General features: G+C 40.7%; 1 protein-coding gene across 1 annotated transcript in view; it reads left to right on the top strand.

Annotated features, from left to right (window-relative positions):
• Window positions 1-223: 223 nt before the first annotated feature.
• MED20 (mediator complex subunit 20) overlaps window positions 224-17,129 on the top strand; it is a 17,560-nt gene continuing 654 nt past the window's right edge. Inside the window, exons 1-3 of the mRNA XM_006860452.1 lie at window positions 224-237; window positions 1,984-2,138; window positions 11,596-11,849. Coding sequence (XP_006860514.1) covers window positions 224-237; window positions 1,984-2,138; window positions 11,596-11,849 — 423 coding nt within the window. The remainder of the gene's footprint in view (window positions 238-1,983; window positions 2,139-11,595; window positions 11,850-17,129) is intronic.

Here is a 17,129-nt window from a genome sequence, read left to right as displayed (position 1 = left end):
AAGTCCGGGGCAGGGAGTTGAGTTGATGACGTTAATGCCGGGCGGGGTCTCCGAGCTAGAAGCCCAGGCAAGTTTCCGTACCTCGTGGCGCATCGACTGGGCGCTCTATTTTAACGTAACTTCCGGAGTCCCTCTTCGACCGGAGCCTTCTTTAGTGCATTTCCCACCGCGGATAAGGCTGCGTTTCACCTGTTAGAAGCTGCCACTCTCCTGGCCCGACACCATGGGAGTGACTTGGTAAGACTGCTAGGGCCGTTCGGGATTTTGTGAAGCGGCGCTTGGGATGTTGAAGGACCCTGGAGGATGATCGCGACCAGGCTCCGCCCCGCCTCAGGCAGCTGAACAAAATGTCTGGGTTGTGTGAATGAGAGGGTTACCGTGAGGGTTGCGGCTTGTTTCCTCAAAGATGAGACTAGTAAAAGGTTTTATCCCTTTAACCAATCAATGGTTGTCTACCTCCTTTTTCCTTCCTACCCGTAAGACCGTAGTACTGCCAGGAGTGGGACTTCAGCGTCGGAAAGAATAGGATTTCCGGTCTGGCACCCATCCACAGGCCAGACTGGAGGGAGTTGGGATTAGACAAGAAGACAGCGTCTTTTTTTAGGTCTTCGTAATCTCCTCTCTGCAGCCACAAAATGCAGTGAGACCAGATTGTGTTTCTACTTTGGCCGTTTTAACACCTCGAGTATAGAAAAAAAAAAAAAAAGCAACAACCAACTTTTGGGAATTAGGAGATAGGGTTTCTAGTTACATCACCTCTTCGGGACATGTTTTCTAGGTTGTTGGTTTACATAACTGGTCAAGTTTCTCTGGGCCTTTAACATGTGAAAGTCTCAATTGGAAGAGGAAAAAGTAGGCGTAATGCTATCACAGACATGATTTCCACAACACTATGCTTAACGACTTTTAAATATCATTTTATTCAAAGATATGAAAACATTTTTTTCTAGTCAAAGAGAGCTGGAGGCTGGGATAGCTGAAGTCAGTGGCTACATGTTTTTCATATTGGTCTGACTCATAGCAACCCTGTATAGGTTTTATGAGGTAGGTTTGAACCACCGACCTTATCGTTTGCAGTCCATTGCTTACCCTACAGTATAAAAGTGTATAGGAATTTTTTTTGCTCCGGTTAACAACGTTTCTTGGTTCCTTGGGCTGTTGAGTAGAACTTTCTACAGCAGCGGAAATGTTCTACGCTAACATTGCCCAATACACTAGCCCCCAGTTACATGTGGCTATGTGGTGGTGATATGCCGGGGAGTCGGTTCCAACTCATGGTGACCCTGTACAGGGTTTCCAAGGCTGTAAATCTTTACAGAAGCAAAAAGCTTCATCTTCTCCCATGGAACAGGTAGTGCTAGTAGTTTCGAACTGCTCACCTTGTGGTTTGCAGCTTGATTCGTAACCACTACGCTACCAGAGCTCCTTACCAGAGCTGGCATATGTAGCTAGTGGTTTCTGTACTTAATGCCCGAGTTAAGAGTGCTAGTTGGTGATTGATTGTGATTGTGAAGTGCCGTCGAGTCGATTCCGACCCATAGCGACCCTGTACAGGGTTTCCAAGGGTGTAAATCTTTACGGGAGTAGAAAGCCTCATCTTTCTCCCGCGGAGCGGCTGGTAGTTTCGAACTGCTGACCTTAAGGTTCGCAGCCCGTTTCGTAACCACTACGCTACCAGAGCTCCAACAGACTTTTTCTTTGAAGTAGTCACAACTGAAAGACTTGTAACGGGAATCTCTTTCTTATGATATGACTCAGGGTTCTGGAATGCTAAATCTGTGTGCCACTGAAAATCTCTTGAATGTGCTTAGGAGATACTACACGAGTGTGAGAACCCTGAGATCTGGGCGCTAGAGCCAGGGAAGGTGGTCTCCAAAATAACTCCTGGCCCTGGTAAGCTGGGATTCAATGTGTGAGTGAATGAGTGGTCAGTGAGTGTCTGTAAGCTTCTGGAGACTTAAATTTTGATTCTCTCCCTTCTAGTGTGTCCCAGATGTCTGTGGCTGAGGGCAAGAGTGTCCAGCAGACTGTGGAGCTTCTCACCCAGAAACTAGAGATGCTTGGGGCCGAGAAGCAAGGAACATTTTGTGTGGACTGTGAGACTTACCACACAGCTGCCTCCACCCTTGGCAGCCAAGGTCAGTGAGATGGGTCTTTAAGATGGTTGAAACCTGACTTGACAGATATTTATGTTCTTTGGAATCATTCTGCTCTTCTCAAAATGGTATTCCTGAACAATAATTCAATTCTTGGTCTTTTCTTCTCTTAGATTGAGCTCTTTGAAGGCCCTGTTTCTCAAACGACTGATAATTGCATCAGAACCTCCTGGGTTACTTGTTTTAAAGGTGCAGATTCTTGATTCTGTTGACTGACTGGTATTGCAGGGCTCAGAATCTACATTTTAACAAGCTTCCCAGATGGCCCCATCTGCACTTGAGATAGACTCCTTTTAGGTTAAGAAGTCTTTGTGCATAACATCTAGCCCATGGCCTTGGCCACATCTTTATAAGTGTTGGACTACTAACCAAAATTTGGCAGTTCAAACTCACCAATTGTTCAGGAGGAGAAAGATGAGGCTGGCTGCTCCCATAAAGATTTGTAGTCTTGGACATCATAAGGAGTACTTCTACTTTGTGCTATCAGGTCTCCATGAGTTAGAATAAACTAAGTGACAGTGTGGGGGGAGGGGGGCGCTGGGTTACTTTTGTTTTAAATGTATTGCCTGATGAGATGGGGATGTAAATGGGAGGGAGGGAAAGAGTATCTTTGAATATGAGTTCAGGAACCTGGCTTCTTTTGGTTTTAGTTCTGCTCTAACTTGCCATATGACCTTAGACAGTAGCACAGCACTAAGATTCAGAGCAGGGGATGTACAGACAGACTTCTGAATCCTGGGTATGTTGTTGTTATGTGCTGTGGAGTCGGATCCCACTCATAGGGACCCTGTACCAGCTTTCTTAGGCTGTAAATCTTTACAGGAGCAGAAAGCCTCATATTTCTCCTGCAGAACAGCTGGTAGTTTCGAACAGCTGACCGTGAGATTAGCAGCCCAATTCTAATGCCACCTATTAAATGTCCAACATTAGGTAACTCATCTCTGACTGAGTTATTTGCCTGTTACCATTTAGATCTATTGTCAGAGGGACCAGTGGCTGGAGAAGGATATCATGTTTGGTAGGGTGGAGGGTCAGAGAAAAAGAGGAAGACCCCCAGCAAGATGGCTTGGCAAAGTGGCAGCATCAGTGGACTCAAGTGTGTCAACAATAGTGAGGTAGGCCCAGGATGGGGCAGTATTTTGTTCAGCTGTGCATAAGGTCTCTATGAGTTAGTACCAACTCGATGGCACCTAACAACAACAACAACATTTAGATCTATGCTCTGTATTTCCAAATTATATTTTCCAAGCCTTTTGGCCAGTAAGAGATAGCTGCGGTATGATTGCAGGATGGGAGAATGGGACATTACAGTATATTTCTCCCTCGCCTCAGGAATTGTCTTGGGCCATAGCTGTGAGTTACTTCTGTGGTTCTGACTCTGATACTAGCATGTCTCTTTTCCCATTTTTTAGTGTAAAGTTTTTATTGTGAATTGAGTGAAAGTTTACAGGGCAGATCATCAGTTTAACATTCAACAAACCATATACTTTGTTTCATTACAATGATTATAATCCCTACCATGTACTACCAATCAACAGTATTTCTCTATATTCATTTTAGCTCTCTTTTTTTTTTTTTCCCCCTAAAAACACTCAGGCATATATAATAATTTAAACCACCAAAGGGCACATTCTGGCCGCCGGCTCTCAGTCCCTTTCTTTCCTTGTGTCTAGAGTCCTCAGCTGCTCCCTCTCCATGTCCCCATCTCTTCTTCCATCTCTGGTGTCGCTGCTTCTCTGGATAAGGTCTCATATTCCCCTTGTGCCCTTCTCCCTTGATGGTTCTAGGGTCTTCTGTTTCTGGACTGTAAGATTAACTATTCCCCCGTTTTTGTTAGAAAACTTGTACCTTTACAATTGTGACAGTCACAGTTAGTCATGATAACTATTACTCACTATTGAATCGTAAGAATCTTATCCCCATCTCCTTTTACCAGACCCGATCTCTTTTCTCTTTAGTCTAGGAATGGTTGTTGTTAGGTACCATCAAGTCGGTTCCGACTCATAGTGACCTTATATATAACAGAACAAAACACTACCTGGTCCTGCACCAGCCTCACAATCGTTGATAAGCTTGAGCCCATTGCTGCGGTCACTATGCTTAATCCATCATGTTGGGGGTCTTCCTCTTTTGCTGACCATCCACTTTACAAAACATGATGCCCTTCTCCAGAGACTAGTCCCTCCTGATAATATGTTTGAAATATGAGAGATGAAGTCTCATTATCTTGGCTTCTAAGGAGCATTTTGGCTGTACTTCTTTTAACACAAATTTGTTTGTTCTTCTGGCAGTCCATGGTAGTTTTAATATTCTTCTCAAACACCATAATTCAATGGCATCAATTCTTCTACTGTCTCCCTTATTCACTGTCCAACTTTCACATGCATATGAAGCTATTGAAAATGCCATAGCTTGGGTGAGGCATACCCTAGTCCTCAAACTGGCATCTTTGCTTTTCAACACTTGAAAGATGTCATGTGAAGCAGATTTGCCTAATGAAATATGTGATTTAATTTCTTGACTGCTGTTTCCATGAGTGTTGATAGTGGATCCAAGCTAAATGAAGTTTTTGACAACTTCAGTCTTTTCTCCATTTATCATGATGTTATTTATTGTTCCAGTGGTGAGGATTTTTGTTTTCTTTACATTCAGGTGCAACCTATACTGAAGGCTGTGGTCTTTGATCTTTATCAGTAAGTATTTTAAGTCCTCTTTGTTTCAGCAAGTAAGATTGAATCATATGCATATCGCAGGTTGTTAATCTTGAATCCTGATGCCACATTCTTCATATAATCCAGCTTCTCGGATTATTTGCTCAGCATACAGATTGAATATGTATGGTAAAAGAGTACAACCCTGGCACACACCTTTCTAATTTTCAACCATTCAGTATCCCCTGTTCTGTTTGATCTATGTACATGTTCCTCAAGACCACAACTAAGTGTTCCAGAATACTCATTCTTTGCAATGTTGTCCATAACTTGTCATGATCCAAATAGTCAAAAAGCCTTTTTGTGTCATTATAGCACAGGTAAACATCTTTCTGGTATTCTCTCCTTTCAGCCAAGATCCATCTGACGTCACCAGTGATCCCTTGTTTCACGTCCTTGTCTGAATCCAGCTTCAACCTCTGGTTCAAGTCTTACAATATTTTACTTGCATGTGATATTAATGATATTGTCTGATGATTTCTGTATTCCATTGGGTCATCTCTGGAATGGGTACAAATATGAATCTCTTCCAGTGAACTGGCCAGGTAAGTGTCTTCCATATTTCTTGGCCTAAATGAGTGAGTGCCTCCAGTGCTGCATCAGTTTGTTGAAATTAATTCAATTTGTATTCCAAATTCTCAGAGCCTTGTTCTTTGCAAATGTCTCCAGTGCACCTTGGACATGTTCCATTGGCTCTTTTTTTTTTTTTTTTTAATTTATTTTAATTTTTTTCTTTAAGTTTTTGTTGTGGATTTTACAGGGCAGATCATCAGTTTTACATTCAACAAATCATACAACTTATTTCATCACAATGATTACATTCTCCTCCATGTACCGTCAGTTAACAGTATTTCTCTCTATTCACTTTAGCTCTTTTTTTTAAAACAACAACAACTCTATACTGGAGAGCAAGTTTCAGACTCTCTTCTTATATCCATTTTGGTCTTTTCCTTCTTTCTTGTTTTCTTAATGACTTTGTTTTCTTCCTGTATGATGTCTTCCCACAACTCTTGATGTCATCCCACACTCTTCTGGTTTTTGGTCATTAGTGTCTAATGCATCAATCAAATCTGTTGTTGAGATGTTCTAAATCAGGAGGGATATGTTTAAGGTCAAATTTTGGCTTTAGTGGACTTGTTTTTATTGTTATCAGTTTCGCCTCAACTTGCATATGAGCAATTGATGGTCTGTTCTACAGTCTGCCCCTGGCATTGTTTTGGCAGATGAGATGGAGTTTTCCCACCATTTCGTCCCATAGATGTAGTCAATTTGATTTTTGTGTATGTCATCTGATGTGGTCCATGTATATAGTCATTTTTAATGTTGTTTTAAAAAGGTGTTTGCAATGAAGAAAAGTCATTGGGTCTTGGCAAAATTCTATCATGTGATCTCCAGCATCATTTCTGTCACTGAGGCCATATTTTCCAATGACTAATCCTTCCTCTTTGTTTCCAACTTTTACATTCCAATCACCAGTAATTGTCAGTATATCTTGATTGCATGTGTAATCAATCTCAGACTAAAGAAGTTGGTAGAATTCTATTTCATCATCACTGACTTTAGTGCTTGGTGAGGAAATTTGAGTATTATGGTTTTAAATGGTCTTCCTTGTAGGTGTATGGGTGTTATGCTATCATAGACAACATTATACTTCAGGATAGATCTTGAAATGTACTTTTTGAAATTGAAGACAATGCCATTCCTTTTCAATTTGTCATTCCCAGTATAGTAAACCATATAATTATCAGATTCAAAATGGCCAGTACCAGTCCATTTCAGCTCACTAATATCAATCTTCATGTGTTCCATTTCATTTTTGACAGCTTTCAATTTTCTTAGATTCATTCTTCCTATATTCCATGTTTGATTATTAATGGATATTTGTAGCTGTTTGTCCTCATTTTGAGTTGTGCCCCATCAGTTAATGAAGGTCCCTAAAGCTTTGCCTCACTTGTGTCATTATAGTCAACCCTACTTTGAGGAGGTAGCTCTTCTTCAGATACATTTTTGAGTACATTCCAACCTGAGGGTCTCATCTTCTGGCACTATTATGTGACAGTATTCTGTGCTCTTCATCACGGTTAAATATTTAATATTCTGATGGTGGACAGTGTTCCACTGATACTCATAAGGTTTTCCGTGGCTGAACATTCAGGAGCAGTTTGTTTCTCCTTCTTCCTAGCCTGTCTTAGCCTGGAGCTGAAACCTGCCCCCCTTGAGTGTACCCTTGTTGTTGTTACATGCTGTCGAGTCAGTTCCAACTCATAGCGGCTCAGTATAGAGTTTCCTAGGAACAGCTGGTGAGTTTGATCCGCGGACCTTGCGGTTCACACAGACCTTGAGAACCAGTGTATTGTCCTGCAGTGTTACACCAGTACTCTTGGTGTACCCTGTTGGTATTTAAAATGCTGGTGGCATAGCTTCCAATATCACAGCAACACAGAAATCACCACAGTGCAGCAGACTGACAGACAGTGATGGGCAATGATGGTAGGTTTCTCTTCTGCTAATCTAGGTTGCCTCACTGTCCCACCTGTTTTTCAGTTCTTCGCTATTTTGTTTCCTTTATTAAATTCTCTTTATTGAAACTCTAGAAGGGATCTGGTTTTAGACCCTTTCCAATACAGACCTCTCATCTGTAAAATGAAGATAATAATAGTATGTATCTCCTAGTTTTGTTGTGATAATTTAAATAAATTAACAAATCCAAAATAGAATTAAAGTTTACCATGTGGTGGTGGTGTGCTGTGGAGTCGATTCCGACTCAGTGACCCTGTACAGGGTTTCTGAGGTTGTAAATCTTTATGGGAGCAAAAAGTCTCATCTTTCTCCTGAGGAACAGCTAATAGTTTCTAACTGCTGACCTTGAGTTAGCAGCCTGACTTGCAACCACTATGCCACCAGAGCTTCTTGAAGCTAACCATGTAATAAATGTTTATTACATGGGTAACTTTAGTTCTGTTTTGGATTCATTAACTTATTTTAATGAATAACAAAGCAGAGTTGCTTTGTTGGTAGAATACAGTTTGTTTTGCCTTCAGTTGTTAAGTGCTGTCAAGTCAGTTTTGACTCATAATGATGCTGTGTAGGGTTTTTGAGAAGTGGCTGGTAGATTTGAATTGCCAGCCTTGTGATTAGCAGTCCAGTGCTTCTCCTATGCTTCCACACCAGGACTCCTTGCCTTCAATAGGGAGGGCATACACATCAAAAGAAGTAATAAGTATTGAAAACATGTGGAAAATAAAACATTTGATTACCTGAGTAAATAAGTTGGGATACTACTTCAAGTACAACTTCCTGGTATCAGCTGTTTTCCTAACTGGACCCTTACTCTCAAGAAGCTTAGGAGTTCTGGTGTGGCACTGTAGGATGACACTGGACTGCTTACCACAAGTTTGGTGGTTCAAACCTATCAGCTGCTCCTCAGAAACCCTATACAGGGTTGTTACTGAGTGGGAATTGACTCACTGGCACTTATCAACAACAGTAATAACAATCTAATTGGTGAGCCAGAACACATTGTGGTAGCTAGTGAAGTGGATTGGAAAAAGCAGTAAATTTGGGGTTCGAATGCCTGGGATTGAGTTCCAATTCTGTATAAGGTGCCCTGTTGGTGCAGTGGTTAAAGCATTTGACTGCTAGTCACAGGTTGACGGATTTGAACCCACCAGCTGATTCGAGAGAGAAAGATGTGATAGTTTGCTTTCCTAAAGATTTATAGCCTTGGAAACCCTCTGGGGCAGTTCTACCCTGTTTTATAGGGTTGCTGAGTTAAAATTAGTTTTGGTTGTAGGTTTAATTTTTGGTTCTGCTGTTTACTGGCAGAAAGTTGAAAACGAAGGATCTGTAGTCTGAAAATAATTGAAAAATATGTCTTTGGTGATAGAAACAATGCAAGAGACAAAATGATAATCCGAGAAGCTGGGTTCTATGAAGAAAAACGTGGCATCAGGATTGGAGGAAGACTCACTAACAACCTGCGGTATGCAAATGATACATCCTTGCTTGCTGAAAGTGAAGAGGACTTTAAATACTTACTCATGAAGATAAAAGACCACAGCCTTCGGTATGGATTGCATCTCAATGTAAAGAAAACAAAAATCCTCACCACTGGACCAATAAACAACATTCTTAGCAACGGAAAAAAGATTGACGTTGTCAAGGAATTCATTCTTCTTGGATCAACTATTAACACTCACGGAAGCAGCAGTCAAGAAATCAAATGATGTATTGCATTAGGCAAATCTGCTGCACAAGACCTTTTTAAAGTGTTGAAGAGCAAAGATGTCAGCTTGAGAACTAAGGTGCACCTGACCCAAGTAATGGTATTTTCAGTAACCTCATATGCATGCTTAAGCTGGACAGTGAATAAGGAAGACAGTAGAAGAATTGATGCATTTGAGTTATGGTGGAGGAGACTACTGAAAATGCCATGGGCTTCCAAAAGAACAAATAGATCTGTGTTGGAAGAAGTGCAGCAGAGTGCTCCTTGGAGGCCAGGATGGCCATACTTCGTCTCTCATACTTTGGACATATTGTCAAGAGGGACCAGTCTCTGGAGAAGCATATCATGTTTGGTAAGATGGAGGATCAGAGAAAAAGAGGAAGACCCCCCAGTCCCCCCCCAAGACCCCCCAGTGAGATGGATTGGCAAAGTGTCAGCATCAATGGGCTCAAGCATGGCAAAAATTGTGAGGTTGGCCCAGGACCAGGCAGTGTTTCATTCTGTTGTGCATAGGGTTGCTATGAGTCGGTACTGACTTGTTGGCACCTGACAACAATGACAATGACTTATTCATTGCAAATACCTTTTTTCAACAAAATAAATGGCTACTATACATATGAACCTCACCAGGTGGAATACACAGGAAGCACATTGACTACATCTGTGGTAAGAAACAAAGAAGAAACTCAATATCATCAGCCAAAACAAGGCCAGGGTCAACTGTGGACCAGACCATTAGTTGCTCATATGCAAGTTCAGGCTGAAGTTGAAGAAAATTAAAACAACTCCATGAGAGCCAAAATATGATCTTGAGTATATTCCATTTGAATTTAGAAACCATCTCAAGAACAGATTTGATGCATTAGACAATAATGACTTGAGACCAGAGGAGTTGTGGGATGACATCAAGAACATAAAACATGAAGAAAGCAAAGGGTCATTAAAAAGAAGAGACCAAAATGCAAGTCAGAAGAGACTTACAGTTGTTCTTGAATGTAGAAAAGCTAAGATGACAAGAAGAAATAAAGTAAAAGAACTGAACAGAAAATTTCAAAGGGTAGCTTGAGAAAGTAAAGTTAAATTATTATATTGAAATGTGCAAAGACCTTAAGTTAGAAGACCAAAAGAGAAGTACACATGCAACAATTCTCAAGCTGAAGAAAGAACTCAATTAAATATTCAAGCCTCAGGTTGCAATCTTGAAGGATACCCCTATATTGTATCCCTATTCCTATATAAGGTCGGTATGATCAGAACCAGCTTGATGGCATTTAGGATTGCTGAGTCAAAATTCATTTTGGAAGTAGATTTGATTTTTGGTTCTGCTGTAACAACAGTAACAGCAACAACATGGGCAAAATACTGAACTATGTAGGGAACATTAAGAAAAAACGGAAGGAGTAAACAGTCACCGTACCAAAAAGAATTGGTCAGTGTTCAGTCATTTCAAGAGGTAGCATATGATCAAGAACCAGTGATATTGAAGGAAGAAGTCCAAGCAGCACTGAGGTATTGGCAAAAAACCAGGCTCCAGGAATTGACTGAATACCAATGAAAATGTTTTAGCAAACTGACGTACTGCTGGAGGTGCTTACTTGTCTATTCTAAGAAATTAGGAAGATCACCACCTGGCTAACTGGTTGGAAGAGATTCATATTTGTGCCCATTCCAAATAAAGGTGATCCAATGAGTTGTGAAAATTATTGAACAATATCATTATTATCACATGCAAGTAAATTTTTGTTGAATTCAAAAAGAGTTGCAGCAGTACATTAACAGCAAAATTCTCTTAGACTTCTTAAAAATAACCCAGGGGTTCACTGTTGTCTTCAAGATGAAGTCCAGGGTTCTTGAGGCATGATTGTTGTTTGTTGTTGATGTGTGTGTGTGTGTGTGTGTGTATATATGAGGATGTGAGGGAGGAAGTCAAAGTAGGTAGGGCTGGACAGAAGGAGACGGAGTGAATGTCTCATTTAACATGTCCAAATGCTGTTTCTTTTACTCCATTTTACTGATTGTGTGCCGCCTATTTGGTTCTGACTCATAGCAGCCCTGTGTAGGGTTTCTGAGAGTGGCTGGTGGGTTTACACTGCCGACCTTGAGGTAATCAGTCCAGTGCTTATTCTGCAGTGCCACACCAGGGTTCTACTCATGGTGTAGTATATGATATACATAATAGGAAATAGGCAAACTGTATGAGTTATTAGTCATCATAATTAAGTATCCATCTGTGAGCTTACCACTCAATTTCAGAACTAGACCAATTAACTGTTGACGTTCCCTCTATGCCTTTTGTCTATAGAATCGTCTGGGTTTTACCACATGCTGCCTCACCTGCTGTTCCTCTTCCTTCCTGTGGAAAAGTGTTCAGTGTGGGGATCCCTCCACCAACACTGCTAAAGTAATGCTAGATTGCCATCTGGCCTTGTTCCATGCCTTTGACTCTTTTCTGGAGTTTGCTGGTGAAGCAGGTGGTGATGAGTGGTATTTCTGTTCCTTACAGGTCAGGCTGGGAAGCTGATGTATGTGATGCACAACTCTGAGTATCCTTTGAGCTGCTTTGCCCTCTTTGAGAATGGGCCTTGCCTTATTGCCGACACCAACTTTGATGTGCTCATGGTGAAGCTGAAGGGTTTTTTCCAGAGTGCTAAAGCCAGCAAGATTGAAACCCGGGGCACCCGTTACCAGTACTGTGACTTCCTAGTGAAGGTGGGCACAGTCACAATGGGACCCAGCGCTCGGGGCATCTCTGTGGAGGTAAGGCCCTGGTGAAATAGGAGCGAGATGTGCTTTAGTGGCTGCTTGCCAAAGGATTCTAAAGTACCAAGACTCTTGTAAATATCAAACAGATTTATGCATACCTGATTTTTGCCTTGAGGAGCCCTGGTGGTGCTATGAGCTAAGCATTAGACTGCTACCGTCAAGGTTGGTGGTTCAAACCCACCAGTTGTTCCTCAGAAGAAAGATGAATGGGTACTCTGGATGGAGCTGTCTGCTCCTGTAAAGATTTGCAGTCTCGGAAACTCTTAAGGAGCAGTTCTGTCTTATAAGGTTATGAGTCAGACTTGATGATAATGGGTTTGGAGTGCATAGATCTCTGTCTCCAGGCCAATTTTGCTCCCTCTCCCTGCATTTTTTGACTCTTTAATCATTCAAAGACTCTAGCTCGGGATGAGGAAGGGGAAGCCAGGTTCACATCATGTAGAAACTTTTGGAAGACTGGAGCAAGGCTAGAGAAAGTAGAGTAGTCAGGAGAGGCAAGTGAATTATGTGGAGGGCCCAGTCACCCGTCAGGACTGCTTCCAGTGCAGTTACATTTTGGGAAGTGTCCACATCCATCTCTCAGTGTTCTGTAGTAGAGATGTACCTATCTTTTTGATATATTGTCTGCTTTCTTCTGTGATGTTAAGGTGTTTGTGTGTATGAGATGGCTGTAGCTTTAAGGCTAAAAATACATTGCAGATGGTAAAGAGGGAATATGCCAGTAGCTAACTTTAGGAACAATAAAAGTCCACAGTCTACCAGAATACTCAATGCCATGTATGATAGAAGTAAGATATAAGACCTACCTCTTGAAAGTTTATAATTTAATAAGAGACTAGGGCCAGCACATACACACTGTATTTAGAGAGTCACAGATTGCTCTGGAAACTCAGAGGCCAGTGAGATAGATTATTGCTGAGTTTGGGGATTGTGATGTGTAAAAATACAATAATGTCATAAGATGAACCCCTCAGATTGGAAGACACTCAAAGTATGATTGGGAAAGAGCTGCCTCCTATGTGCAGAATTGACCTTAATGACGTGAACGGAGTAAAGCTTTCAGGACCTTCATTTGTTGATGTGGCATGACTCAAAAGATAAGAAGCAGCTATAAACATCCATTAATCTGTATCATCAGAGAACGTGAAATGTATGAAGTATATATCTAGGAATAGTATGTATCTTGAAAGTCATCAAAAATTAAATGAAGCATATAAAGATTAATAGCCTAGGCATTAGTGAACTGAAATAGGCTGTGGTATAGGCCATTTTGAATTGAACACTCATATTATGCTGTGAGTGACAAATTGAAGAGGAATGGCATCATATTCATCAATAAAAAGAGCATTTCAAGATCTAGTTAGTGATGAAGGATAATATACGTATGTTTACAGGGTAGACAGGAGTCCTGGTGTGGCACTGCAGGTTAACACACTGGACTGCAAGGTAAGTTTGAACCGCATGGCTGGTAGTTCAAATTCAGTAGAATTTGTTCAAATTCTACTGAATTTGAACAACTGCAGAAACCCTATACAGGGTCACTATGAGTTGGAATTTACCAATGACACTTAACAACTACAACAGGGCAGGCCAGTTAATAGAACTATTACTCAAGCTTTCCCACCAACTACTAAGGCCAAAGAAATCAAAGATTTTTGTCACTCTGCAATCTGAAATTGAACAAACATGCAATCAAGATGCATTGATAATTTCTGGTAATAAGTAGAATGCAAATGTTGGAAACAAAAAAGGACCAATGGTGGGAAAATGTGGCCTTACTGAAACACCACCAGAGATCACATGATAAAATTTGTAAGGCCAACAACATATTCATTGCAAATACCTTGGGTTTTTTTAAGATTATAAATGATTATTTTGTGTTGAGAATATATAGAACACAATATACACTAGTTCAACCACTTCTATATGTACAATTCAGTAACACTGATTACATTTTGTAAGTTATCAACCCTTCTCAATGTCCTTTCTGAGTTGTTTCTCCCCATGAACATAACTCTCTGCCTCTTAAGGTTCCTGTTTAATCTTAAAAGTTGCTGTTGTCAATTGGATCACATATAGACAGTTCTTTAAAAAGCATAATGCTCAAGGCAGACTTTTTTTTTTTTCAATTAAACTAAACTACTTAGTTTGAGAGATTAAACTACTGTTAATCTTAAGTTTATTTTTGGTTTATGGTTTAAAGATAATCTCAAGGCAAGTTTTAGGGGCTCATCACCCTCCATGGCTAGAGAAAGCCTGGAGTCCATGAAAATTTGAAATTCTATTGTGCATTACCCTCATTGATCAGTATTCTTTAAAAAAATGGATAATATAAAAAAATTAAAATACACCAGAAAATAACAAAGGTTGGTAAAGATGTGGGGAAATTGGAAACCCATTGCTGGTGGGAATGCAAAATGGTATACCTGTTGTGGAATACAATATAGCAGTTCCTTAAAAAACTAAAAATGGAACTATTATATGACCTGACAGTGACTTTCCTATATAACTGAAAGACCTGAAAGCAGAGACTCAAAGTAGATAATTGTACACCAATGCTCACTGCATCATTATTCACAAGAGCCAAAAGGTGGAAAACACCTATAATGCCCACCAACAAATAAATGAAGAAATAATGTGACACATACATAAATTGGAATACTCCTCAGTCGTAGGAGAGATAAAGTCTTGGTGTGTGCTATATGGATGGAGCTTAAAGGTATTATGCTGAGTGAAATAAGTCAGTGACAAAAGGACAAATATATAAGCAAGCTTATAGGATAATGCACTGGACTGCAAGGTTGGTTTGAACTACTTTATCTCTGCTTTTGTTTTTTTTCTCGTTTCTTATTTCCACCCTCTCCTTTTTTTGCTTTTTCTTTACTTTTCTCTAGTCTCTTTCTCTTTTCATCTACCCTGTATTTAAAATTTTTTTCTCCTTTATATTTTTTATACAGCTCTGTTTTCCTATATCTCTTTTCTTTCTTACATTGTTTTCACTGTTGTTTGCTTGTTCTGTTTTGTTTTCCTGTTTCTCCTCTTGCCCCACTAGACTTGAAATAGCAACCATACCCATACATTCTAGCCACAGCCAAACCCTCTGTAGCTCCACCCTTTGGACAAGAGCGAATACCATCTCCTGTACTATCTAATTGATGATAGGCCAGCCCTACCCTGACTGAGCTGCATAAACGGTGAACAGAAAATGATACATACACTTCCAATCTCTAGTGATTGGAAGAGTTGGTGAGAACCCAAGAACATACCAACAGACATTTATCAGTTAAATACAAATACAACGATACCACAGTGTCTTTAAGACAACAGAAGATGCAGATACCATTTTAACAGTATGAATGGCGACTGCATGTGGACCTCACCATATGGAATACATAGGAATCAAGTTGACACATCTGTGGAAAGAGAGTAGAGAAGCCTAGGGGCCATCTGTGGAACAGAGTGGGGGGAAAACAAAATCAAAGATGCAAGGAAATAATTAGTCCAAAGGTTAATCTCAGTAAGTCAAAGTGTCCTTGAGAACAAAAGAACTAAGTGGTACCTGAGTACCTCTATTAACTGCTCTCAAAGGGTTCACAATAAGAGGTCCTAGATAGAATGGGAGTGAAATGTGGTGGAACAAAATGCAAATAAAAAAAAAAAAAAGAGGGGGGGCTTACTAGTATGATAGAGACTGGTAAAACCCAATGACTGTGGCCCTTAGACACCCTTCAAGCCTGAACTGAACATATCCCATTGGCTTAGCTTTCACCCAAGCAGTAGGCAAGAACACGAGGCAGTTATGCCATGCTTAGAACAATTAACCATACAAAATCAGAATGCAGGAAAGGAGGGATGGAAACACAGGGAGAAAGTAGGAAAAGTGCTTATATTGTGGGGATTGTAATCAATATCACAAAGCAAAATGTTTTCAAATTGTTGAATGTAAATCAGTTTTCTCTGTAAACTCTCAAATCACAATAAAAAGTTAAAAAAGGAATTATGGTGCTGGCAAAGAATATTGAATATACTACAGTCAGCCAGCCAAAGGAATGAACAGATCTGTCTTGGAGGGAGTATAGCCAGGGTGCTCCTTAGAATTGAGGATTTGAGCATTGTGCTATTTTAAGAATTATCTATATAGAATCAAGTGGATTAACAGCAACTCTCCTAAGGATTAGACAGGAGCATTAGGGGGCAGTGAGTTTATGTTAATGGGGAGCAATTTAGTAAAGGAGGGTCAGAGTGATTGTGTAACTTGAAGAGGGTAATATGTGTCACTGAATTGCACATGTAAAAATTTGAATGCTGTGTATATTCGAAAATAAAATTATTGGGGGGAAAAATAATGAGGACAGATAGGTCCCAGGCAGTATCCCCGGTGGAGAAAGGGACACTTGTGCTAATTACTACTCTGAAACTTCAGGGACATCTAGACCCTTTTCAGCTTTGATACATTTTGCATTTGCCAAGACCTACTGGCGACCCAGTTTGTTTATCAGTCACATATCTATCTTTGTAGTACAAACACACTCTAGGAGTTGCTTGTTTCTCCTTAGGATTACCAGTAATTTCCCCCTGCCAGCTTTCCAGTTAAAAATTATGAGACATGAGAAAATCTAAAATGTATAGATTTTTTACCCTGCCACTTTGATTGGGAAAGTACTAGTAAATGTCATCTCAGGCTGGATCTACCTTGGAAGTGATGTTTGATCTTGAAGAGACTCACCGACATATGATGTATTCTGCCCTCTGCTGGTTACTCTCTCCCTGCCCACATACATACATATTCTCTATCAGAATGTACCTGAGCTCCCCTAGAATCTTCAGTCAGCATAGCAGCAGCTACACAGTCCTGAAATAATCAACAGGGGCCTAGTCCTGCCTCTTTGTCTTGTGGGTAGGCTGTGGGTTGGAATAACTGCAAGAAGATGCCATAAAAGATGCCTAAGGGAATAGTACTAGGTGTATCTAATTCTTGGTATTTGGGTTGAATATTTTCTGTGGATCACACTGTGCTAGAAGGTGCGTGTCTTTGACTTTGGGTATGGGAAGATGGAGCTGGTGGCTTTGGGTAGGGGAAGATGGGCTGGTGACTTTGGGTAGGGGAAGATGGGGCTGGTGACTGGGTAGGGGAAGATGGGGCTGGTGACTTTGGGTAGGGGAAGATGGGGCAGGTGACTGGGTAGGGGAAGATGGGGCTGGTGACTTTGGGTAGGGGAAGATGGGGCTGGTGACTGGGTAGGGGAAGATGGGGCTGGTGACTTTGGGTAGGGG

This window comes from Chrysochloris asiatica, unplaced genomic scaffold (genome assembly GCF_000296735.1).
Source record: "Chrysochloris asiatica unplaced genomic scaffold, ChrAsi1.0 scaffold00038, whole genome shotgun sequence".
Lineage (NCBI taxonomy): Eukaryota > Metazoa > Chordata > Mammalia > Afrosoricida > Chrysochloridae > Chrysochloris > Chrysochloris asiatica.
Note: the sequence above shows the minus strand (reverse complement) of the source record. Positions and strands in the feature narration are given on the sequence as shown.